Source organism: Euwallacea fornicatus, chromosome 3 (assembly GCF_040115645.1).
Source record: "Euwallacea fornicatus isolate EFF26 chromosome 3, ASM4011564v1, whole genome shotgun sequence".
In the NCBI taxonomy this organism is placed as follows: domain Eukaryota; kingdom Metazoa; phylum Arthropoda; class Insecta; order Coleoptera; family Curculionidae; genus Euwallacea; species Euwallacea fornicatus.
This window is the reverse complement of record NC_089543.1, coordinates 1,233,999-1,260,699: the sequence shown is the minus strand read 5'-3', so window position 1 is coordinate 1,260,699 and position 26,701 is coordinate 1,233,999. Positions and strand designations below refer to the sequence as shown.

The following is a 26,701-nucleotide window of genomic DNA, read 5'->3' as shown; positions in this document are numbered from 1 at the left end:
GACATTTAAAGCATAATCCATTAAATGTGTTCAAAATTTCTGGCTCACGCTGAGGATTGGCGCTACCCCATAGAGACGTACTGGTCCTTGTTTGAACTTCCTTTACCAGTCTTAATACCCCTGGCGACGTAGACGTAGCTGTTACAACTTGTTTTCTTCCTATGATGATTGATAGATAATATCTTTGAATGATGGACTTAGTATGCAAGATTAAAGGCTTTGCGTAGGCTACTTATGATATCTAAATGCGATTGGAGACGGAGAGTTTTGCAGATTATAGGATGCTAATGAAAATTTATCGCTTCGACCGGACAGCTATAAATCAAGTTCAATAAAAGTTCTATCCGTCATTTAGGGGAACTTGTAAAAAAATTGGAAAATAGAATCGGCACCCAGTGGCCATATTGCCGAAAATAGCCTAATAGATATCCTCGTAACTTATCGTCGAGGTCTCGATAAGGATCCAAGGAAAAAAAGTTTCCTTTAACCTAGCCGTAATATGTTATTTTGATATAAAGGGTCAATAGGAAATCATCCCTTATATGACAGATATATCGGCGACTCGGTCCCCGTACATCCCCATTATCTTTCCCCATTTCTTTATACTTATCGATGTTGGGGGAGACCTCAGATTATTTGTTAAAGCCAGAGGGGCCTAAAAGACCAAAAATCTTCTGTCACACCTCTATTTCAGACCCGTTTTTCTTCAGAATATCTAAGAACATTTTAAATTAAGGCCGATTTAATCCACAGTAAAACGCTCACGAAAAGGGCCGCTCTCAAACAATCGAAAACATTTTCCCTAAAAGGTGCAACCACTAAAATATTCCCTTGTTGTCCTCTCGTTCCTCGTACCTTTCGAATTTCTTTATCGTGGCAGAAAGCCGGCTTGATTTTATCTTATTTCACTTTAAACCGTTTTGTTGCAGGAAGTAACTTTAAGAAAATGCAGCAGTGATGAAAAGCTGGGCCTCACTGTGTGCTATAGTTCCGGTTCAGAAGTAGATACTTGTACAGAAGTGTATATTCGGGATATTGCGCCACAAAGTGTAGCGGATCGAGATGGAAGGCTTAGACAGGGTGATCAAATTTTACAGGTAGGTAGCCCACACTTAATAGGGATCGGAATCTACAGGGTGTTGTTTCCAGGACTACATATTTTTGCCCTCAGTTCCTATCATTTTGGAATTCCTCTGGAGAAATGCATCAATTTTTAATACAGAGTGTGCGTAAGAAACACGAACAAAGGATAAGCGTTTATACCAGGCGGCGGTGGGAGGTGGTCGACTCTATCTAACTTTTTTATTTGGGCCGATTAAAATTAAACACGAAAAGGTTCTAGGTTATGTATAATGCATTGAAACAGTAGAGGATATACTGTTCAATTTCGTAATACAGGATGTTCATCTTTCACTACAAAAGTGGGCTATCTCGACCATTATTAAATTTAGGGGTTGTTCCGCTAATGACACTCGGAGCGATTTCACCATTCAGCTCGGTTTACTCTCAAACCTTACATGACGAATTTGGTTAATAAACTGAGTCTGAACTCGACTTAGATGAAACTAAACGATGGCAGAAAAGCCCTTGCCACGTTAGCTTCGTAGATAGGCGGTGTTTTTTGATGTCCATCCAAAATTTGATTTCTCTAACAAAATACTGAAAAAGTGAGAATTGCGCCCGAAAGATTTTATTACAAAATTAGGCATTTTTAATTTTCTTATAACATGATTTACGATCCGTGAGGTCTTTGTCCTTTGTCTGACAAACAGACGTTTTTGGCCTCGTCCATCTCGCTCACCCTGTATATTTCTTAACAGTTCATCAAAGCTGCCAAAGGAAAATTTGAGTATATTTCAAATCAACTTTCGCGTTCACCGTTTATCTCACTAAACCTGTTTAATTCAAGCCTATTTCATCAAGAATATGTACGCGCATTGAAAGGCTTCCTAGATATACTTTTTTACATTTGAAATGTATCCTGCTTTTAGCATCGCAGGTCTAAATTGTAATACGAACGAAATGGCATAAACCGAACCTTAAGTTACGCACGAGAAGCCCAGAATATAATACCCAATCTTCAAAAAGCTACACACGATACGATCTGAGATGTATGCAGAAATCCGAGGGAATTTTTATCCATTCAAATTGCAAATCCTAGTGTGAAAAATCTCTTATAACAGAATGCGGGCCTCGACAAAGCGAAATATTCTACATACTTTGCATATCTTTTTTCCTCTGGTTCGGCATAAGCTCAGAATAAAACACACTGCAAACTAAGAGCTTCAATATGTTGCATTTTTGTTGCCGATACCGTAAAGTTTCAATAAAAGCGTCCCTTATAGCCCTGCTCATAACGTACCCACCTACTCATATCTAGTTGAGAGCCCTAAAATTTTTATGTGAGCGTTGCATTATTGAAATGTGAAATGTTCTATCAACATCGAAATATTTAACCGTTGAATTTTTTGGATTATAAAGTGCAACAATACTCGGCAACCCGTTACGTCGTAACTCCTTCTTTATAACTTCTTTGTGCAATGGCTTGAAGTAAAAGTCGTAAACTATCTCCTATTTCTTTTTCATAGGTAAATGGCAAAGATGTGGCAAATAAGGAGGAGACGGAGTCACTTTTCGCTGAGAACCGGAAAGCCGTTACTTTGCTAGTCAGCAGATGTTATAATAGGGTAAGAAACCGAACTTTTAAGCTCGAGGGCGCCACCCCATTGCAGCAACCCTAACCAGGGGTAAAATCGATGACTCTGTCGAGACCGCCGAATGATCACTCCAACTCTATTTTTGAGGTTAAATCGTGTGCATACGTGGTCTGTAGACGTGATTATAACTTCATCGGTCGGGAAAAGCAGTCCAGCCACTGGGGAACAGATGGGCAAGCGTCTTAATCAGGTTGCAGAATTCCTATGGGGCCCTGATCTAGGTCTGCGCCCTAACGGGTCGTCGTGTGGCCGACCTGAGGTGCAGGCCTATCTCTGGATAGAGGTTTTGACAACCACTATTTATATCCGGCCTATGGAAGGACTTCCCATCATTTCCGCCAGTGAGCGCAAAACGCTCTATAATTGTGTTACTCAAAAAGGTTCTGGAGTGGTTCTTCCATAAATATTTTGGGGTGGTTTTACCTAAAAGGCTCTGGAGTGGTTTTGCTCAAAAGGCTCTGAAGTGGTTGTTCCCAAAACACTCTAGAATGGTTTTGAACCAGATCTCCACAATTCAACCCTGCGCGTGCCTAAAGGCAGACTAGTCCTAGTCCGGCATATTTAATGAAAAGTAACCATTTGGTAGAAGGTTGCTAATGCGACGAGAAATCATCAAAACTCAGGAAGCAAAATCGGTCGATTTTATTTCAGAGTGAGGAATATTTGGATGCTGAGCCAATAGATTCACTGACGTCTCCAAATGGCAAAAGTGCAGCTTATCAGAACAGTCTTATAGAGCAGCTGGTGCAGCAACAAACCGAAGCGCAACATTCCCCTAAAAATGACAGTCCTGCCCCTAAAGTACCTTCACACTTCATTCCTGATAAACTCAACCTCACCAACTCCCTGGTGCGGAGCAAAATTGACTCTATCAACCAGGAAATTTCCCAACTGGATTTTCGGATGCAGAACATTTCTTTTAAGAGCGACAAGCGCAAAGCTCCCCAACTGCCTCATATCCCTCCTCCAGAGTCAGACACTGAACACATATACGAGACCATACCGGAGGATTCCGTAATCGATGGGGAGATCGAACCCATCTATTCTTGTCCTTATGAGCCTGGTGATGATAACATGATCGAGCAATGGTTGAAAGTGCATCAGGAAGAAGCCTGGGTGGGGACATCTACCAAAGAAGGTATTAATGATGTAGAGGAGAAAGAAGAAAAGAAGATCAGCAAATCTAAACCTCCTAAGAGCAACAGTAGCGGGGAAGAGCACGAGAATAGCTCTAGTGCTTATAATACTGGAGGTTCTTCAAACAGCAATCCTTTGACTTTTGAGCTAGCAGCGACGCAGGATTCCAAACAGAAAAATGTTTATAGGTTAGTTTTTAACTTTAGTTTTTTAGTTTTAGTACTAGGGAAAGATGAATAGCTAACTGACAAATCCTAGGTCCACTTTAATCCTTTGTCCGTTGGAAGAAAAAGAGGACTCAATTAAAGAAAAGGAGGCCAAAAATACCTGTGAATCGTGTAAGCGACAGGCGAAAGCCAAGAAGTCCAAGTCCAGTTCCAAACTCGTAAGCCCTTCATCGCCCACACGCAGAGTTGGGCTCAGCCCTGCACATGTCTTATCGGACACAATGTACACCAACGTCGCTAATTTGCAGCAAACGATGCTCTTGCAGCAACAACTTTTTAGACAAGCTTTAGTTGCGCAGAATCCTGAGGTGAGCAGCAGCATTAAACCTACTACGAGTTTTACGTCAGGGAGTCTTAGTCAGTATCAGTTTGTGAGTGGATCACAGGTAAAACTATAAACATACATACATAGTATTCTCACGTTCACACTATAGTGATTTTCGAATATTTCAAATTCCAATTCGTTACTAAATTATGGAGACACTGCCAGAATTTTTGCTGAAAATTTCCCATAAACTTTCCAAAAGCGGACAGGTACTTACTAATTCAAAGCCCTGATATCTAGGGAATCAATGTCTGTAGTGTGAGCATGACAATGTCAGGCTTTGTAAATTTAATTTATACAGGGTATTGTGGTTAGAATACATTTATTTGCATATTTAGAGCTACACCACCAATCACCAGGACAAAAGTATGGAGACAAAGATGGAATGGAAAGTTAAAAGGAGGCCTGATGGGACGAGATACATAGTTAGAAGACCTGTTAGGAATAGGATACTTAAAAATCGCGAAATACGGCTTTCTGAAGAAAGAGCTGGTTTAACCACCGAAGATGACACCATTTCTGAGCTTAAGGTTGATCTAAAACAACTTGAATTATTTTCAACTAAATTTTCTTTAATTAGATTGGGCGATATTGGACCAAAGAAGAACGCAAGAAGCACCTAGAGAAATCCCGGGAACGTAAACAAAGGCAGGAAATACTGACTGCCTCGAGACATATAGAAGAAATAGCCGAAGAACACATAAAATCGAGTTCGAGGAAAACTGCCAATAACATTGATAACACAGCCAAGAAGCACCGGACCAAGTCTAGAACTCACAAGGAGAAAGATGGGCACGATATGGTGCAGGAAGTCATTGTTCATGGCCAGAAAGCTCCGCAGACTAATGGAAAGATGGTTGGGTTATTGTCGGTGACTACTGTATAAGGATATTGTATAGATATTCCTGAACGAAGTTCCATTATAAATAAGTAAGTAGTGTAAATTAAGATGGCTTTGTAATGGGTACCACCACAATTCATGGTCCTTTCTAGGAGGGCTGAAAATGTAAATTAAAGTGGCACTTAGGGAAAATTCCATTTCATTGATTTATTAAAGTCTATTATCATTTGTACTGCCCTAAGTATGTTGCGTTTTGTATTATAGTTTTTGCCTCAGACGCAAGTCTTAAATACGGTAATTTAACTGAAAATGTGATGTTTTTATATTCTTAGGTGTACATATCAATATAATATACATATACAATTAGGTAGACAGTTTCCTTAAAATTGCCTATGTTAGAGGTTTCAGGCGAAACTAAAGGTTACTCATAGCGCACCATGTATGTTAATTTTTGTAAAAATAATAGTTGTTGAATTATTATATTCACCCTGTTCATAAAAAAATTTACAGGGTGTTGCATTATTCCAACACTGCAAAACCATCGATGTCTATTCTATAACACTATAATCCTCTCTAAATGTGTATATTTATTAATACTTATAACAAAAACGCTTCTAACTGTTTTATACATCTGTTTCTATAGCCAAATATATGTATAATAATTATCGCAAATTTATAAAATGAACTATATGTGATATTATTTAAACAATATTAAATCGGCCGCTTTGTAGGTACGGGCGGAGTCAAGTTGATACACACTAGAGAATCAAATGTGTTGTATTGTTGATTCTAATTTTTTAAATGCTGTATTTAATTTTTTGTTTATGAAAATTAGTTTACTCTATAAATGAATATTTTTTTGTCGAATTTTTAAGATTTTCAGGACATATGTCCTGATTAATTTTACTGCAACAAATGCAAACTCCTTAGAAATGTAGTTTTTAATAAAAATTTCAGTTAAACCGTTCAATTCTAAACTCGTTTCTAGTGCGAATCAACTACTACTTTTGAATATCGCAGTTTCATATATTGGTTTCGTTGTTTGTTTATTGCTTTTAGCAAGCACTGGTATTTAATGAAGAATCTAGCTCCACCTAGCTGTATATTCAGTGTCGAATAAAATAATGACATTATTGATTACTATTGTGTTTTATTTGACCTACTAGAGAACATTTAAAAAGTCCGCTAATATAAAAATGTATTACAATTCTAAGATTTAGAAAACAAAAGAAAAATACTAGATTATAGGAGATCGTAAAAAATAAAGTTAAAAATCAAATCAACTCTCATTATTTCAAGCTTTAGGATTTGGAAGTCTGTTCAGGTTATTAGGCATAATCGTGATTTAAAATTTTAATTGAGGATATTTCAATTTATCATGATACTCTTCAGTACAAAATTTAGGCGCTAATCCTATTAGCAGCTCAGGCAATTAATAATAAATTAGAGAGTTAAAGATTCAAATTAATTTTTCAGGTTACCTAGTGAGAAAAGCAATAAAATATGAGGCCAATTTAGATTACTGAAAAATATCAAATATTTGAAGATATTCCATTTTATAATGAAGTAGTAGAGTGATGGGAAAGGACGCGAAATCCTACGATTTCAATCCCCAATCCACCTCTTTATGACTCCTTCTCAGTCTCTACTCCCCTGCAAAGCGGCCTGTCCTCCTTATGAAAAAGAATATCTTATTCTCGTTTTTAACTTTTTTTTCAATTTCTTAAATATTGCAGATTCTAAAATCAAGTGCACCTTTTGCAACATTTCTTTCAGCTAAGTCCTTTTGCTATGCCATCGTAGCTTTTTAAATGCTCTACAGGTCTCAATATAGCTATCCCAGTCGCCCTGTTGATTGTTCGGTGGAGGGTCCGCCTGTATTTCGTCTTAATACGCTTCAGTGTGTTATTTCACTACAGAATTCTACGAGCATCTAGCCTTCTACGTGGACACGATCCCTCGAAGGAGTCTTAACGAAGAAGCTTTAACAACTTCTCATCCTCATTACTTTATTACGGAGGGTAACCGTCGGTGATTGGGAGCCATAATCTTACCAAGGTTGTTACTGCATTTAACTCAATCTGTAGTGCTCAGATTCCTTATCGGGAATTTATGAAGTTGCTTTTGAATGAAAAATTCACGTGGATATAAGTGGTTGCGAAATTAATGAGCCAAAAATGTAGATCAATTAAGGTTAAATAATTCAATTAATTGAAGTTTAATTCAATAAAGTAAATTTAAATATTAAACTAAAATGAAAAAAGGTTTAGGCTTCATTTCATGAAATTGAAAAAAACTCAAGATCACCAGAAAATATAATAAATAAATGTCCATTCTTAAGTGTATTTTGATTATTTTAATGCTGGGCCGTCCGTAGAAATTGAAAAAGAATTCTTGCCATAATGGTTAATTATTCAAGACGCAATTCATGTATATACCTTCGAAACATGGGAAAGAATTCTGTGTTCTAAAGTTTTGTACACAGTCGAACCTTTCGCCTTGGAATGAATCGAACGCCGAACAAAACCCTAATTTGGATAGGACGAGATGTACCTTCGCAAATCTTACAAGTTTGTAGCGTCGTCCAAATTGGTGTTCTGTTCGGTGTTTAGTTTGCCGTATTTCGTTCAGTAAGGGAGATAAATGTTCAGGTCTGTACGAAGTTTACTGTAACAAACAGCATTTCATTCCGAAACCGCTCACCGCTCTACAAAATACTCCGTTCACCATAATGTCCAAAATAATGCTTAACCGCATTTTATTAGATGCGAACCTTTATGGCAAATGAAGTAGCCAACCTCATTTTACTGTATATCACAAATTAACGATAAATATACAAAAAAAATGTTTGGCAATGTAATAAAATATGAAGACTTACCGGTAGAACACTGCACGTAATTTCAAGCAATATTGATTTCTGGAGCTGAGTTTAATCACTACATCTGAAAAGGAATAGATGACGCCATAAGATAAACGTGTTCAGAATAAGTACGTTTACTCAAAATAAGCATACATAGCTGCTCAAAACATGTTAGACGATATTAAAATATACCTGTGTATATTAAAGATGAATCACTTCTCGAAATCATTATTCATTCCCAAGGAGTGATATTTTAAATCGCATTTACCTACTGATGCGAGCAAATATGGATATTCAAATGAGGCGTATTTCCACTATCTCAATCTGATAATATTTTTGCAATAAATCTTACCTATCACCAATATTAAGCCATATCTGACTAACACTTTAAAAGAAATCTGGAATGGAGGCAACTTACATCAAAAAAACATACAAGGTGTCCCGATTTTTTGTGCAAAATTTTAACCATGTGTTCCACGCATAAAAATTCTATTAGTTTGCTATATAAAGTATAATTACAAAATGCTTTATTAAGAAAATACAAATTATTGAGGTTTCATTTTTTTAAAATTTACTTTTATAACTCCCAAAGTTTTTGTGATATTTGGCTCAAATTTTGAGCGTAAGTTTCTCTTTAAGTTCTACAAGATTAGATAATATTAGATGATGGTGAAAATCAACATGGCGATATTTTTTATGGTTGTGACCTATTTTATCCCCCAAAACTTTTATGTGGTGCACCACATAGTTTTTAATTTTAGAAAATGTTAATTGCCTCTCCAATTTAGAAGCTTTTATATGTTTTAACCATTTTAGTACCTGTCACCATTTTTGAATTATTTGCAAAATGGTGAAGTAATGCATACTACTTTTGGTATCAAGTAGGTTTTTGACATTATATTTTCTGACGCTCTACTACAGTGTAAACCGAAGTAAGGATTTATTTATTGACCACCTAGGAGCAAAGCGGAGTTCTAACAGAAAAGAAATAAATAATAATAGTAGGCAAAAGAATAACAGTAGCTTCAAATACAGAATAAATTGATGAACTGTCATATTTTATTCAATAACAAAATAATTTAAATCAATATTAAATAATTATTATCACAGAAATTGTTCCAAATGATCGCGAAAGCGATCATTGTACAAGGTTGTGGTTAGAAGTTACTACATTCTACACATAAATTATAACGTCATAAAGATCGCCGACATTAGAACATCTCTCAAATTTTGAGCAGTTATTTTAAGAGCACAACATCTTATTCGTCTTATAAATTCTTCTTGAGAGTTGACAGGAGTAAATTACACATTTGCTTTCATAAACCCCAAAACATAAAAATCTTAAGGTGTTAAATCGGATAATCGAAGAGGTCACACAATTAGTCCTTCACGACCTACCTATCCTTATGGATAGTTTGCATTTAGCCAGTTCCCTACTACCACGGAAAAATTTAAAGGCCATCTGTCTAATTACGCTATTAAGTTATACTCAAAATTTGAACTAAATATCTCAAAAACTTTAAAAACTAGAAAAAATAAATTTAGAAAATATAACACCTCAACACACTGCAGTTCTTTAAGAAAGCATTTTTTGTATATAGTTCATGTAGAAAACTAATATTATTTTTATGTGTAGAATATGTGGTTAAAATCATGCTATAAAAAAACCTGGACAGTCTATATATGGGAGAATATGTAAGAGAAAAATCAATGTATCCATCAAAACGAAAACACTTAAAGAATAATTCAGATTTGATAAGCTCATTAGAAGCGAAACAAATCTTTCTCGTACCACTTCCTGTGGTGACAAAATGACAATTCTAGTAAGTTAAATAGGTAATTCACATTTGACTTTGAGGAATTCAACGATTAACATATTAAAAAAAATGCTTTATAATTAAGTTGGTGACGTATGCAATCTCGTGTGTGTCCTATTCCTCGTCTAGACCTATTTACTCGCACTATTAACTAAAATGAGATTCGCATATAAGTAAAAATTGGATGACTATTAAATAGTCACTAAGGAAAATGGGCTACTGGTATTATGTGCTACTTCAGCAGCCACAAACGAAATTCAGGGAAAAACAGTTTTATCTCCAAGGATTGCTCAAATGTGAACCATGGGTGACCGCACACATAAGGGCATTTCAGATAGTGATCAACCATTAGAATCCAGGCATATATTCAATTGCCAATAGGTTTGAAGGGGCCTAAAAGGCCCGCCGAAGGATTTTGTGCCGGGTCTTGGGTCGTTTTTTCGGAACGTTCATTAATATTCTTGATAGACGAAAAATCGTTTTTCAACAGCTTGATGTCATAATGTAGATTTTCTCCCCGTTTTAGAAGCATTCGGGATTATTTTCCTTATCGCGGTGCCATCATGGATTTTAAATTCTTTAGTGGCACTGTTCTTCCTGAAATACAACGTTGCAACTAGGCAGTACCAGATCAGGTGTGGCAAGTTGGTGCAGAGTAGAAAGAATGGGGCGGATAACGTGGTTTTCAAACCTGAAGATGAGGAGGATTTTCGAAGTGACCGATCGTAGCCATGTCTTTACCGCACACAACACGCCGAATGGGACACTTTTCATCGTTAATAAAAATATGTAAAAAAAAGAAAAATGTGGTGTGTTTTTTGTGATTACCGTAGAATAAAGTTACAAATGGATAAAAGCTTTTTCTTCCTAAGCGTTTTAAATCGGACAAACAAGGGGATTTGGTTTATCCAAGAAAAAGCGTCAAAAAAATTTATTAACACCACATAAAATTCCCGAAACCCCGCCTATTAAATTGTGCTTTAGCTTGTAGCTGGAGGACAGGGCGCGCACTACTGCAAAATAAAATACTGGACTATAATTTTCCTGCCGGCCATTCTGTTTGTATGTGCTGCACGATTCTAAGAAAAGGCTGGTTAAGAGGAAATCATAACTTTTCCGAGACTATTTTGGCTTCATCGCGTTTTCTTATTTTACTGTCAGAATTTCTATTAAAGAACTAACCATTACGACTTTTCTAAATTTAATAAAAGTCCATCCTTAGTAATTCTACCATCGCTTAAAGGAATGTAGACATGTGATTTTTGCTTATCGATGTTTGAATTTTAAAGAAAACAAATTTTAATATCCCAATTCAAACAAAATATGAAAGAATACGAAATAAAAAGTTTGGTCTATACGTATTCAGAGCTTGTGCATTATGATTTAGAAAATCGATAGCTGCCTTCATCCCATCAGGGCATCAGGATTAATTTCGGGGCATAGTTTGCCTCCAACTATACGCTTCTTTTATCTTCGATCGCATTTAAAACCATTTCCTAAACGTTATATTTCAGTGGGGAATTTGATTATACCTTTGATATAGACATTCAATTCAGAAAGACAATATTCGTTCAGGAAATATGCACCAAAGGCACATCTGAAACAAAATTGTTAATAATACTCTTTCTCGAAGGTTTTGTAAAATAAAAGTTGACCAAATGAAAAATAATAGGACACACGTTATTTACATATTCTTTCTGTCAAAATACAATATGCTACGATTTGACTAATATATTTTACACAAAGATTGGCATGTTTCAAAGAACAGGTTGTCAAGATTTCAATTATTTTTTTCCAATTTTGCTTATAGCTCAAACAATTTTTGAGATATTTAATTCGAATTTTGAACCGATATCTATTCATTTATGTTGAATTCACTAGATGCATCAAAATGATTATGAGAATTTACAAGATAATATTTTCCTCTCTTTGACCCTCTCCTCATTTTACGTAGTGAGCCACTGAACATTCTTTTCTGAAAAATCAAATTTATTGTTCAATGTAGAAGCTTTTTCGACCTCCTTATTTTGCTATATCGCTGACCCCGTTTTAAAGGTATTTGCAAAAATATCACGCAATGCATGCTATTTTTCTGTTACAATAACTTTTATTTTTACATGTTCTTTAGTACAAAATCCTGAATTACAGTAAACGCGCGTTGGTTCGTATATTTGCAGATAACTCTAAAATGTCAGCAAGATAATAAAAAAAGAAAAAATTTCTAAATTTAACAGTGAATTTTATTTAAAAAAGGTTATTGGGGCACTGCAAAAGTGTCAAGGAGGATAATAGGGACCTGACCTCATGAAAGTCACATCCTGTAGACACTAATAATTTTTTTATTCGTTTAGACAAGTAAATGTAAAATGGATGTTATTTTGAGAAAATTTTGATTATAAAAAGTTCAAAAAACCTCAAAGTTGAAAAAAAATGAAGCCTTTTGATACTGCACATCAAAAATTGACAACTTTTATATAAGACAAATTATATACAAAAATAAAGAATAATATTTTTGCAGAGAATATATGTGAATGAAGTTTTAGAGTGTTAAGTGAGAGCGACCCTGTAGAAGAATTTTTGTCAGGAATTTATACATGAACCTGTAATTTGCGGTCTGATCATATTATGTTGATAACAATTCGATTTACAATAACTCTTTTGTTTTTAGAGATGCATGCGACAAAGGTTGTTTTCTAGAATTTCTCCACAAGTTTTTTGGAAATTTAAAATGAATTCCCATACCTGTCAAATTATGATGTTCATTAATGTGACTCGCATTTTTGAAAATGGAACATCCTGTATAGTTTGTCATTTTGGTATTCTAGAGAAAATTCTAAACATTATATAATACATAACATGTCTATCTCTTAATGTAACTTAGTGTGCCAATTTACAAATTCAATATAGTTTTCATATAAAACGACCTTTAACCTAAACAGTCTTGTTAGAGTTAGCGATTTGCCTTTCGTAAACAATAGTAGTAGTATTAAAACACTGTATTGAAATTATTTTTCTTTACAATGTTATAAACTTATTCTTTTATTTCACATCTATTAGGTAATTGATGAAAACAATTATTAAAAATTAAATCAAATAACAATTAATTATGCTTAATTAATAATGCTTCTATTTGTTAAAAGAATTGGTGAACGTCACCACTCTGTTGCTGTTGCTCAATGTGTTTTTGATAAATTCTGATAATATGTGTCAGAGAATTTATGAGAATTTCTGGTTTCTCTTTTAATTCTTGAAAAACGTTTATTTTTAATTTTGATTGGTGAATGTTATTGTAGAGAGTTTCGTAAACTTTACTTTTCACATATGCTCAAAAGAAAAAATCCAACATCGTTAAATTTAAATTTTAAATTAAAATTAAAATTTCATTTTCATTTTAATTAAAAACTATTTAACTTAGAGGCTACCTGCATAATACGAAAACTATTTTCAATTTTTAAGTTGGCACACTAAACTGACGCTAAGAGATAGATATTCTAAATTTTATATAAAATATATTTAGAATTTTCCCGAGAACACGAAAAAATATACACAAATCTACATTTAAAGAAATGGAAGTTACGTCAAAAATGTCAAATTTGACAGTTGGGGGAATGTATTTTGAGTTTAGAAAAAACTTGTGAAGAAGTCCTAGATCACAGCGCTTGTTACGTACCGATATTTTTAAAAATAAAAAAGTAATTGCAAAATGGAATGTTATCAAGATAAAATGATCACACCGTACAAGTATACTAATGAAGGGACAGTGCTCAATTGCAACCAAACTTTCAGTCTGAATAAATGCGGTGTACCATTGAAGAACCAACGCAATGTAAACATGCAACTTAAAATGCAGATTCAATTCCATCAGTCCACGAATATACGCGGAAAAAGTGACGTGAACCGGAGATGCTTATTCCGAGTATATAATAGTGCTCATTGTCATTCAACAACTACTAACAAATGCAAAAAATCCCTTAGGGCGGACAGAAGCCCAAAAAAATTTGGTTGTCTCTTTAAAATAACATTAGCTTTCAATTTGGGAATATTTTGCGTTGCTTCTGCACTGTTTTATTTCAATTAAAACCACAAAACGCTAATCAGATTTTTTCCCACAGCTGTTAGGAAAAATTGGTCGGTACGAAAAAGTAGCCAAAATCAGCTCATGTGAAAGAATTTTGTATTTCGGGTTTCTGTGTAATTCCCCATAACTGCATATAAAAACACCATTTAGATTCGAGCTGGTATTAAATATTAATTACCCGTTGAGCCCATGCAAAACTTGGCAAGGGAGTTGTTTTAGGGTGCAGAGGCAGCAGTGGTGAGTTGAAACTATAGGGAGACAAATAGTAATTGAAAACTGTTTGTCTGTTTGTTGTTTGTGGTCCAGAAACCAGATTTTAATATTGAAACTAAAACGAGAGAACAAAAGGACAAGAATAAAACGAGAATATTTTAATATACCGCTCCTATACAAACTCGCATTTGCTAGGCAGTAAATCGATGGAATTGAGTTCTTTTAAAATTGGAAAAACTATTCCATCTCCCTACTACCCGAAAATATTACAGCGAAGCGAAGTTTAAATTAAAAATTTCTGCCCAACAGGGATGGACTTTTTCCGGTGAACTTTTACCCCCTAAAAACCAAATCAAACGCCTGGCCATCGGGGGACCGCGTTAGGTAATTGCTGTTCTATTTTTCCTACAGATTGTCGAGCTTGAAATCACATTTACATTATAGGCGGACTACGGGCTTAGACAAATCCTTTTTTTTTAAGCTTATACTTAGGACCGGAACTAACTTTCCGAAAGAGCAATCTCTAGATAAAATAACATTCCTCTACGTACGCTAACAGTCGCCCCAATATAATTATACACCCAAAAACAATTACTCCTTTATTATTGGTTTTGTTAGTGAATAAGCCCAATAGGCACCAACTTGCGAGTGCGCAGTATGGCTGATATATCTTTCAGTCATATTCAGAGGTTTGTTCCCATTTTGAGTTATGCTCGTGAAATAGAGCTTCAAAACGGGCATGTAACCATAGGAAAGAAGATTATTCCAAAACAGACGATGAGGCCTGCCACTTGGATGCAAGAAAAGTTATTGAAGTCCACACAACACTGTCTTGCAGATCACAAAAAGAGAAGTTTTTTTTAAATTATTTGTCCAGGATTTGTATTTTTTGGACGATAGCAACGTTTAAAAAAAAGATATTTACTGCGAACTATCGTATACTAGAGAAGTAAAATGTTCCTCGACCTTTCCTCACACTTTGCTTTTAAAGAAAATTAGAAACAAAAATTGAAGAATAAAATTATATAATTAATAACGCTCAAGAACTCCATGATAACAAGGAATCAAGATGTCATTCTTGGTCTCAAAGAACGGTCCAAAACTGGTCAATCGAAGAGTTAAAACATAAAGACTATGACTGAGGTTTGTTCAATTTTTTTTTTTATTGAAGATTTTATAGTAGTAATTCATTGAGGCTCACATACACATAATCAAATTGTATACTATCGAATCGGTATAGTAGTTTGGAGGAAGCAATAAAATCGGCAGATTCCGGATGTGATGTGATCAACTACAAGTTAAATATAGTTATTGTGAAATAGCAATATTCTTCGTTATCTTGAGTCGTTTTGCTATGTTATTGCTGAGCAATCTATTCAAGCTAATTGGTCACGTAGATGTAGAGATGGCTAGAATGGATTCAATTTATAGAAAGCTCGGTTATTTCGAGCTGATTGATTAACCGAACTGAATTGATACTGCTATATTGCCATTTAAGTAGAAATTTGATTCACAAAGTTAGAGTTAGCTCATTTTCAAATAGTTCCCTCCATAGAATGTAATGGATATGGAGAAATTCTATCATCTGCTCATTTGCAGAATACTCGGCAGGATATTTTATTATTTTTCACAATTATTGATTCTAGTTTGAGTAACTTATTTTACTCATATCTAGATATGACATTGAAATAGGCCTAATGTCGTATTCGACCACACCACGACAGGAATGACCACTTTTAGAGTGTCAATCGGATCAATCAGTGCTATAACCGACCCTTGTGATGAACAAAAACTGAATTAGGCAGCCCAACACTTGAAATAGTGGTGCGAAATGATGATTTTTCATGCAAAAATTATTAATCAAGTTTCAACATGCGACATGACCTAAAACAAAAATTTGCAATTCCATACCTAATTTGTATCTCAATTCGTCATTTATCGAGTTTTTCTTTTTTATAAATAATTGGCTTTATATCCCCCAAAACCGATGTGACACGAAGCTTTGGGAGGAACGAGACAAAAATAATTAAACTTTGAAATCGTTAATTCTCCCTCCAGATATTCGAGGGAACCTTTTAAAAAACATACCCTGACTCGTAAAATTGTCGTGCGCGCAGTTTATCGAGTTTGAAAATTAACACAAACTTGACATGCATTTGAAATAACTTGTTGCCATTTAGAGAAAAGGGGTTGAGCTCTACATTTAAAATATTTAAGCTCCGTTCTTTGTATTTTGCTTTCGGAGAACCCGGCTGATGCGACTTTTCATTTGAGCTTCAGTGTGATTTAATTCGAGAACTTAAAATAAAATTAAGAATATTCCTGGGAATACTGCAAATTAGCCTTTTTGCCCCGGGGTTGAGCTAATTTTTAATATTACGGGATTAACCGCGTTCGTTTGTTTTACTTTTAATTATTCCGGGGGATTTTTCTTCACTCTGAGGACGCAAAGCGAATAAATAATAAATGAACTGAGGCAGCCGCAATTTGAAAAATTTATTTCCCATCGAGTTTGTGGGAAAAGCATTGAAGATATTGAATGCAACGCATAAACCACTACCGCCTTTATCGCCTAAAATGCATTTCTTTCCATTTCATACCGAATCCTGGAAAACCAGGATGTAGAAAATATTATTTTACATATAAAGTGCTTAGATTTGCTGGTCCTAAATCCGATGAAGCATACACAGAAATATGTTGAAGTGTGTTGTTTATTTAGCTGTTACGGGGGAATATCATCCCAGAGACACAAATATATACGGAAATAGGAGTGTGACACTAATAGAATCGTTTTGTCTCGATATTGCGATAGATCAGCCCGCTCTCGCTTGAGAAAACTGTCGAACGTAATTTTCTGAAGAATCTAACGATGTTTCCATCAAATTTCCACACACCATAAACACTGTAATTCCGTATAAAATATACTCAAACCATGTTCATACACACGCATTCCTGGGAACTACATTTGTGGTTACGCTATCTTAGCTTCTGTTACATATCATGCGCTACGACACATCCAATAACTAGTGATTAAATTTCGTCATATTGAAAAAAATTGAAAGCAGCGTCGTCCCAAAATCTCAAGTCTCATCATCATTTCCATCCTGCATAAATGCAGCCAAAATTGCGACTACAAGAAGTTGCCTTGACGGCTTCCTGCTAAATGAAAAATTGCATCATTTTTAAGCAGAGTGAATATTTTGACCGTAAAAAGTTCGAGTTTCAAACTTGTTGTTTGTTTATATACTTAAACTCTCGAACTTCTCTACTTAACATCTAAAATGCACTTACTTTCCTCAATCAGATCATTATATACTTGCATTTTTGAAATAACTTCCCAAATAGGCTATTGTTGGAAGTTGGGAAAGTCTCCTAATTATATTTTAGTTTTGCCGTATAAAGCTAGGCAAGATTTCCATTTAAATTCGCTTAATCGCCACACATTTTTCGCGAACACAACGATAGTTTCATTTCAAACTACATTGGATTAATTGATCGAAATCCAATTGATCGTAAATTAAAAGCCGGGAACTTAAACATCCCTTACCTCTGAAGTGGGAAAACAGTCTTGATGCTTTGGGAGAAAATTAAACAGACGAAAAAACGTGGCATTCAATTTTCGGAAAGGAGAAATCTTCAGTCTCTATAGATAGTTCGGCCAGAGTTTAATTCTGAACAAACAACCACTACTGAATGAAACTAACCATTTCAATGCAACGCAACTTTTCCTATTTATTATTTGGCAAATCAAGACAAGACCAAGTTTCCAGAGTTTTTGCTTTTAGTTGGAAATTACTGCTTCTAATGAAAACAAATCGTTTGTTATTGTTTGGTTATTTCGTGTCTACAAGGAGACACTGCATTCAATCAAAAAACGTACCTTGTTTTAGTCGAAATCATTACACTACAATGAAAACAGAATTGAAATTCAAGCTCTCTATTTGAGAAACATTTTTACGCATAGAAAAATCGTGTTAGACCATGTGTTCTCCAATTTTAGATACCTCAAAAATTCCTGCTCTTGAAACCAAAATTATTAGATATTAAGCAAGCGCGCTACGCCAATGTGCGTACTGCTTGGATTCCGAACGTGTAATAAGTGCCTCATTGCTTTATCATCTTCCAATCTGCGACCATAATAAAAAAATTGTGTAAATTCCGATACTAAATATAATAAATCTAGATTTATATGCACTCTTGGTAAAGCATAATAGAAGGAAATCCATTGCCTAAAGTTTGGCTTCTGACTTAATAGGTCACCCGTTCATCTTGGCTAGGAAAATCCCTGAAATCATTCTAAGATGTCATTAATCTTGAACAATATGGTTTGCAGGCTAAACCTAATGTCAAAACTATTTTAATCTATAGTCTTACTGGGGTTGTACAGTTTTGGCCCGGATAAAATTAGTCCCAGTCGGAGGCCTTAAAAGTTAAATGGCGATCAAAAGTTTTTAAAAGATGGCTGAGAAGGAGGAGGTATTTATTAATTATTGATCGGAGGACGTTTGGATAGTCCATTCGTCGCTTCCAATGTGAAACGAAAACGGAAGTCCATTAGTTGACATCTTCGAAAAACAAAACTCTTGACTATTAGAAGAGGTATCTATATAATCTTATCACATTTAGGCTTTGGCAATTTATCGTGAGTCGCAATGGAGCTAGGAAAGAAATTGTGTCTTTTTGCAAACAATAGAAACAAAAACAACACATGACAAGGCAGCTTTGCAGTATAGAATAAACACAATAGGTAGAGGAATTTCCTTTTCTTTTAGGGGATCCACTAAGGTCAACCCCTCGCTATAAATTGATTGAGTCGGTTATTTATATGGTGGCAACATCGTTTTACAATGTCAGGGAATATTTTCCAGAGATTGCAAGCAAAAAAGCTCGCGACAGATAGAAGTCCCTATAGGATACAAGATATTTACGCATTTAGATGCTCTTCGCCAATTCTGATACTCGCCATTTGAAAATCCTTTATATTACACTTTCATAGAATCTTGAACGTGACCTCCTTATAAAGACGTTGAGGATACATATATAAAAATAAATGGAGTGGTTAGTTTGTCAGAATCTTCTGGGGGAAAAAGGCTGCTTTTAGGGCGAATTTTAAATTATTTCCCATTCAGACAGAGGTTCAATCTCCAATCGATATGAATAGAGTTATCAATAGATCCATTTTTTAAAGCTTTTGAGAAAATTGCTTTCAAGCTCAATTAAGGTTGCTTCGGTTAAGCTACTTTCAACAACTGAGCCCGGATATTTTTAGCAGACTCAATCAAGCACGCGGGTTTGGGTTTGAGCCGAATTATTCTTCTTATAGATTATAGAAAAAGGGGGATTTGTTATCGTAAATTAGGTAGGAGTTCCACATATGTGTGTTGAATAATAGGGCGAAAGATTTCCATACCATTTACACACCGAACGCGGATACCGAATATTAGCTTAGGTAACTGAAGATTTCAGCTTTGGCAACTGCCAAAATATTGCGCCAAAGGCTGTACGCGTTTTCATTAAATTTAAAATGAGTCTTAAAAACTTATAACTACCTCAGATTTTCTGAATTATTTAACATTTCTAAAATCATTGGCGTTTTTCGAGCTGCATGACTTCATGAATTTAACCTTAAACCTACTAATCAGGAAGCAAAACTGAGATGCGTATCATATACTGACCCACCTCGTATATTACACAGAAACCCTAATTTAGTCTGACAACAGTTTAAAGCGAGTATCTGCTCGTTCTGTTCCAACTAATAAACCGAATGTATGTAACACTTACCTCCCTTTTATGCACCTCGCCCGGAGGCTCCTAATCTAAAATCCATTGGGCTATTAGTACACCAAATTGAGCATAACACATATGCTAACGGAATTTCATTGCTAAATTAATCTCCATGCCCTCTCAGATTCCTTTATGGATTATACAGACCGTATCAAGGATTATGGATTACGTAACACGAGCCCAAAAGAGGATTTTGCTTGCCAGTATTCATCCCGCCCGCAGCGATTTCGATTCCTCTTCCAGGTCTTGGAAAACCAAAGTCTTAATACAAAAAAAGACTGCGGTTTGCTAAAAAATGTTTGTTTCGAGTGCTTAATCGGCATGGAAAACATTCAAGGAGCATCGTACCGAGAGTGGGCCAGTCGAGAGCTTTCCGGCATTTAAAAATAAAACAAATGAGTTGTTGATAGGTATAAGCTCATTATTGGTAGCTAGTTAACATTCTGTAGCAATCACATTAAAATAAAGGGTGAGAAAACGGTTCGGTCATGCGCTCTGACCGGGCGGCTGCGCCGTATTAGGAAAATTGTGCCCAGTTATTTCCTCTCTTCACAGTTTCGTACGAATCTTTTGGTTAACTGTACTACAAAAGCTCCAAAGCTCCGACCGCTTTCGCGCGCTTGTCATGTGACTTGTTTGAAAATTTTCGTGACAACTTATTCGGGTGCCAGATTTTCCGAGGATTAACTCTCAAGGGAGCGCTCAGGTATTTGCTATTTTTTTTTTTGAATGCAAAAATCTAATTTGGCAACAGGCATGCAGCTTCAATTAACATACTTGGCGAATGCTGGGGTTAAGCGTAGCGTGAATAAGGGCAATATTAAAATACTTGTCCAGGTCGGGCTTTTATTATAAAGATGCATTTCGCTCTCGCGTACGAAGGAATGTAAGTGGGCGTTTAGGGCTTTTTGAGGTTCACAAAAAGGCCGTTGCACCAGTCTCTATTAGGTCTAATAAGAATAGAGGTTCTGTAGCATTACTAATATTCGTTGGAAGCGTTAATTCACGATTAGGGATTGATTAAAGAGCGTTAAGTGCGCAATTGGAGCAGCAGTAGAATTTTTTAGTCAGTCAAAACAGGTATCTGGAAAACTAATTCACATCCATAAAGGGGTGTAACTGCAATTTGACGTATAGAAAAATCGCTTCAAGCTTAAATAGACAATAGAAGTCTCTCTGTCATTGATTTTGATCAGTACACCTACGTGCCAAACACCAAAGAAAAATTTCAAACAAATATTCCGCAATATGAATCTCCACCTTGGAAAATGTTCCATAAATTTCAAGTTTTCAGCGTATCAAATTTAAAAATATTTTCAGCTTTTTGTCAGTTTCGACCAGTTCTCCGGTCTTGTGTAACTTGTCTCAACTTCCACCTTCCTTTCTGCAAATATATTAAAACTTCCGCAAATCTCTCATTTCACTTTAATTCACTTTATTTAACCACCTCCAAATATACTATAGAATTTCCCTTTTTTTCTATATATGCTCTGTCTAAACGCTCCCCTAAACAAGATGAAAACAATCATCTTTCATTTTTAGTATACCTTTAAAAGTGGTCTTATTCCCTGTATAATAGGACCACTCCCTCATACTTTATTTTAGCAATTTTCCAGCCCAGATTTCAAATTTATACTCCTCTCTCTCTCTCAACTTACACACTTCTCGCGCCTCTTTATCATTTTTATTTCCCTTCCTCCTGTCAATCATGTTTCTCTATATAAAAACAAAAAATTCGTAGTTTTAGTATAAAATAAACTACTAGCATTACTAGTGGGGAACTTGGTCACTAGTAGCCTAGTTGGGCTAGTTGAGTCTGTAGAATTTAATATAATACTTTGTTGCACATTCAGATTTTTTTGTATCGTCCACTCGTTGCTTCTTTTATAAGCGACATAAATTCCTTGAGTTTTATAATGTTCAGTGCAATTCTCTGCAAAATGATTTTTAGAGCTTTACTTTCTCAATTTCGTTATTCTCATGGCCTCCAATTTTAATTCACATTATGTTCCGGTTCGAATTAATGAAAAACTAAAGCATAATTTCAAAACGCTATTGCTGAATTCACGTGCTTGGAGTGAAAACCTCTTTCTAACAGGATTTCCTTTTGATTCCAGATCGGATCCAACAACGAGTGCAAATCTAAAGACAACTCCGGGCGCATCATTTCAAAAGCGTGGATATTTTTATTTTTTCTTTCTAGCTCGCGGTATCCCAAGGATAATAAAATAAAGCCCTTGATACCCACAGCATACAGCAATCGGTACAAATGCTAAAGTGAACAGTGTCAAATGTTGCAATATGGAGCGATTCGTGTTTCAATATCTTAATAGTGAAGTGCAGTGATTCAGTTCGTAACGAGAGTTGAGCTGTTCAATGATGAAGATGAGTGTCACCATTCCAACGAAAGTGCTGGCTTTCTCTACCTGGATGGTTATAATGTTGGAGCTTAGCACAGGTAAGTTTTTCGGTACGTTTAACGACCCAAGTAGTTTTATTGGCCTCCACATGAAATTTGTGTTGCAAATACCTCTGCCGGATTTTATTGCCTTTGATTAGTATGGAAATGCGGCTTTGTTTTTTGCGGTGCCGCATATAACAATGTGACAAATTTCTTTGTCCTATCTTCGCGCAATCCACACAAAAGCCTGGAGTTTCGGTCCTCTCCAAAAAGGTTTCATGCACAACGTAACTTCCCCATTTTTCTCCGAATCATTACCATGAAGGAAAGCAACGTCACTGCAGTACAGGAATAATCACATTAAAACTGAAACCGGGGATTCCTCATTACACTTTCCAAGATATTCGGCCCTGGAATGACAGAGATGGTGAAATCTGAGTTTTCCCGTTTTAGCAGCTTGTATGCTCCCCGGTCTCACACGCAGCGCAGGTTAGTTTCCAAATCTTATTATTTATGGTTAAGTGTTAACGCGGGGTAATTATTCAGGATTTGGGATTTAAGGTGGGAAACGGAATCTGCATAAAATCTTGATATCTCCGCTGACACATTTCTGGAATTTCTCTAAACCTGGTCGCCTTCTTAATGACACTAATGGTTGCTCATTAGCCACCCAATTACAACTTAAATTAATTCGCCCCTTTTGGGCTTACTCGACGTTTCGATAATTTGCCGGTTTCAGCTTGAGTCAGACACACGAACGCATATAATTTTACACAGGGGAGTTCATGTTTGTTTGCGTTTAAATACAATTTTTAACTTGCAACAAACCCAGATACCCTAATTAACATCTTTCTTTTCATAAGGCAAATGATACCTTCGAGCGTCCATTACCGCTATTGCCCTCTTAAAAAGCTCTTAAAACAGAGATGTATAACAGCTGTTGCAACCTCGACAGTGGGCCGTTAAATATCATATTTATGGTGATACAGGGGGTTCATGTTTTTGTTTTTTTATTTCACGAACCAGGTTAGCATTTCAAGAATTTCAAAACTTATCGTACATCTTACAATCCGATTTGTGTCACATTTATGAGAGTTATCAAAGTTATTATTTAATGCAATGATGATTTACTACACCGGTGTCCGAGGAATCGACGTTCAAAATAGGAAAAGCCACAAAAAATTAGGTACCATCCCTCACCTTTCTTAGGAAATTTTCAGTATAAAGGTTGATTCCCATTATAAATTATTCAATTTCCATCTCACATATCATATCCGCTCTATGTACATTACATTCAATTTGCTAGTCCGCAATTGGCGATATGTAAAGGGAATGAATAAACGTGCACACGCGTGCAACTGCTAGATAGGTGAAAGTGGCTCAAACTGAAAAAACTGACATATTACAAGCGGATTTGAGCTGGATTCTAAAACTCGTTGAGTTGATTAATTTCATCTTTTAACTCCATTTGCTCCAAAAAAATTTCGGAGTACATATCGACAATCAAAACTGGAAAAATGGCAAAAAGTAGATATTTACTTCTTCACTATTTTGGAAATTATGAAATTTACGAGGTACTTTTTTCCATTCAATTGACTAACTGAGATCTTATATTGAACCTGAATGCCTCAAATGACGGTATAGAGACTTGAAAATGGTTTTTGAAACACTTACATATTTCAAAACTCATTTTGGTTTATCGAAAACCTGCTTAGGAACACAAGGTGTTGTAATCCCTTTTTGCCACATGCGAAATTACAATAGCATAAACAAACAACTGTAGCATTGCATACGGTGCATCAGAAAGTTACAAAAATTGCATTTTATAATGTCGTGCTTCGCGATTGGGAATTCGTATCGAGCCAAATACAGGGGAGGTAAATGAAATGGTTTCTTAATTACCCAGATAATCTAAATTTGAAATTTGCATTTAAATTCCATCGACTAGCTCAAAATATTATTGACTTATATCAGATACTACGTGAGATGTGATAGACCTATGTAAATTCATATGATTTCTTTTTCTCGTTGTGTAGTGTAGTATTAATGTTATACTATATAGGTTAGCATATACATGAAACGGTTTCACCCTGGTGTCCCGCCGAATCCTGGACATAGCAGATTCGCATGCACAATCGGTCTTTCTATCTACTGAGTGAGATAAAAAATAGGTTATGTCTTTGCGTTATCACGGGATAATGAGAAACTTGTTTGCTTACTGTGGGGACATCAAAGTAGATCACGTAATAATTATATTCAGATTTTCCATTGATTTTTCACTGAATCAACTAGTAAATAAGTTAAAAATCGCTTAGACACTAACAAAATTAGAAAATTTCTTTGACACGGGGTTTATACGCTAATAATGTTGGCTACTTTCTGTTTGTTTAATTCTGACCTTGACTATGACCAATGGTGGCTTCGAACGGTTCCGCGGGTCATTAATTTTTTTTTTATTTGGAGGCGTTTTAGAACAAAACGGCTTTAATTAAAAAGTTGAAGAAATTGCGGAATGATAACCAGTCTTGAGTACTATAACCTCGATGTAGAAGTTATAAAAAATGAAAATCGATTTTCCATGTTAATTTCTTTTGTCCAGGGTTATCCTGGACACCCAATATAACATTTGTGTAGGTAAGCTTTAATTTTGTACTCATTTGGTTTACAGTTTGTAGAGCTTTTGTAAATCTTTTCGTTACCATATGTGTTGTTTTACTTATTTAAGGAAAAATTTCACTTTCACCATACCATTCTTATCAGATAATATGAAATTTAACGCCGACAATAGTTGTTTAACCGACAAATGTATTAATGAAGGCTATTAATAATCGGAAACGGTTTAACGTATTCGCTTTGCTCACGCATTAATAGAAGTGACGTTATTAATCGCATATTAATGCACCAGTTCGTAATAATAATTTTCCTCTGTCTGCAAGTATTGATCAAGGTTCTTAAATAAAATATGATTTTTGGTTTAACATAAAAAATAACTCATAATTCCAGTTTTTAAGCTTAACAGTGACATGTGAACGGAGCCCGTCACTCATGGGAGCATTGTTAGAAGTAGGTATGCGAGCTGTCTATTTCAAAAATTCAAATCCAATGGCAGTGACAGAGCCATGCTATAGCTATCTCTGTCTGTTGAGTGAGTGTCAAGTATGATATTAATACCGCGTTTGTTGAATAATCGGTTGTCGTATAACCATATACGTATAACGATATATGTGTAATTATATGTACAATAGTATGTATAATTGTGACTAATTAATTACTCTAGTAGTAATAAAACGATGAGTCAAAGGAAAGCAATTAAAAAATTGAGCGCATGTTCGTTGTAGAACTGCGTATACTCTCAAACATCTTAAAACTTGTAGGAGCTGTTATTAAAAAACGAAAAAAGTTTAATTCGCTGTATTGGGGGCAACGAAACTAAGTCATAAAAGACCAAACGTGCATTTCGTAGTTCAGATTTGAAGATCTGCAGTGTAGTTAGAGGATAGTTATGGGAAATGCGGGTTGGGTTGCCTATTTTTAAGTGATTTCAATTTCTGCAATGCATATTTTTGATTAAACATTTCCCATACTTAACAATCGAATTAAAACCTCATTCACAGTAGAAATTCATCATCTAACGAGAGCATAAGGGAAAACTCTCACAGTTAGAGCGGAGATGTTATAATAAGCTAATTAGTGTTAGATGTGTGGCAAGTTGCCGGAGTTGTGAGCAATGCAAATCTACGTATAAATTGATATTAATTGTCCCTTTGAATTTCATGTGCCCAACTAATGACTAGAAGTTCGTTAAGTAGATTGCTTGGATGGCTGATTTTACTTTATATACCGTCCAGCCATTACTAATGTGCAGACAATAATGCATATTCACTTGTTTAGTGAGATGAGTATTTGTCATTTGCTGAAAATGATAATGGAAATTCTGCTTGCAATAACCGATCTATGTATGTACGTATAATAAACTACTCATTCGCTCATTATGAGGGTGGCTCGATGGTTTAGTACATCCAGGCAGTGCGGTTACCTTGGGAAAATAAATTCGAACAAAGTATTGCGTCAAATTTCTAAGGGGCACTTTATTCCACCATTACTCTGCCTAGATCTCCTGACGTAGATGCGAATAACGGCACATTAGTAATCCACTCCAATGACATGTTTTCAAAATAGTGGAATAAAGTGGGGACTATCCGCGGATAAATTAACACCAAGGGATTTGGCTGGAAAATCAATCACTCCCAACACGCGAAAACCTGAAGTAAAGCGTAATAAAGGATCGGACAAACATTTAG

The 26,701-nt window shown here is 35.5% G+C and overlaps 3 protein-coding genes across 6 annotated transcripts in view; 2 read left to right on the top strand and 1 right to left on the bottom strand.

The window, feature by feature from the left end:
- The window catches only part of Slip1 (SLo interacting protein 1), an 88,072-nt gene extending 81,685 nt beyond the window's left edge, over nt 1-6,387 (top strand). The window contains exons 3-8 of one of the 2 annotated variants that reach the window (XM_066302568.1): nt 930-1,097; nt 2,589-2,687; nt 3,369-4,042; nt 4,113-4,389; nt 4,745-4,936; nt 4,987-6,387. In XM_066302568.1, coding sequence (XP_066158665.1) covers nt 930-1,097; nt 2,589-2,687; nt 3,369-4,042; nt 4,113-4,389; nt 4,745-4,936; nt 4,987-5,292 — 1,716 coding nt within the window. In that variant the 3' untranslated portion in view covers nt 5,293-6,387. Of the gene's footprint in view, nt 1-929; nt 1,098-2,588; nt 2,688-3,368; nt 4,043-4,112; nt 4,468-4,744; nt 4,937-4,986 lie in introns of both variants that reach the window. The other variant, XM_066302567.1, reaches the window with a different exon arrangement.
- LOC136350646 (lachesin-like) overlaps nt 1-26,701 on the bottom strand; it is a 314,414-nt gene that overhangs the window by 184,440 nt on the left and 103,273 nt on the right. For both annotated transcript variants that reach the window (XM_066302592.1, XM_066302594.1), the window contains exon 3: nt 8,126-8,189. The gene's annotated coding sequence lies outside the window, so the exon portion shown is untranslated. The remainder of the gene's footprint in view (nt 1-8,125; nt 8,190-26,701) is intronic.
- Nucleotides 20,568-26,701, top strand: part of LOC136350654 (lachesin-like) — a 237,078-nt gene continuing 230,944 nt past the window's right edge. Inside the window, exons 1-2 of one of the 2 annotated variants that reach the window (XM_066302609.1) lie at nt 20,568-20,705; nt 22,117-22,457. In XM_066302609.1, coding sequence (XP_066158706.1) covers nt 22,376-22,457 — 82 coding nt within the window. In that variant the 5' untranslated portion in view covers nt 20,568-20,705; nt 22,117-22,375. Of the gene's footprint in view, nt 20,706-22,116; nt 22,470-26,701 lie in introns of both variants that reach the window. The other variant, XM_066302608.1, reaches the window with a different exon arrangement.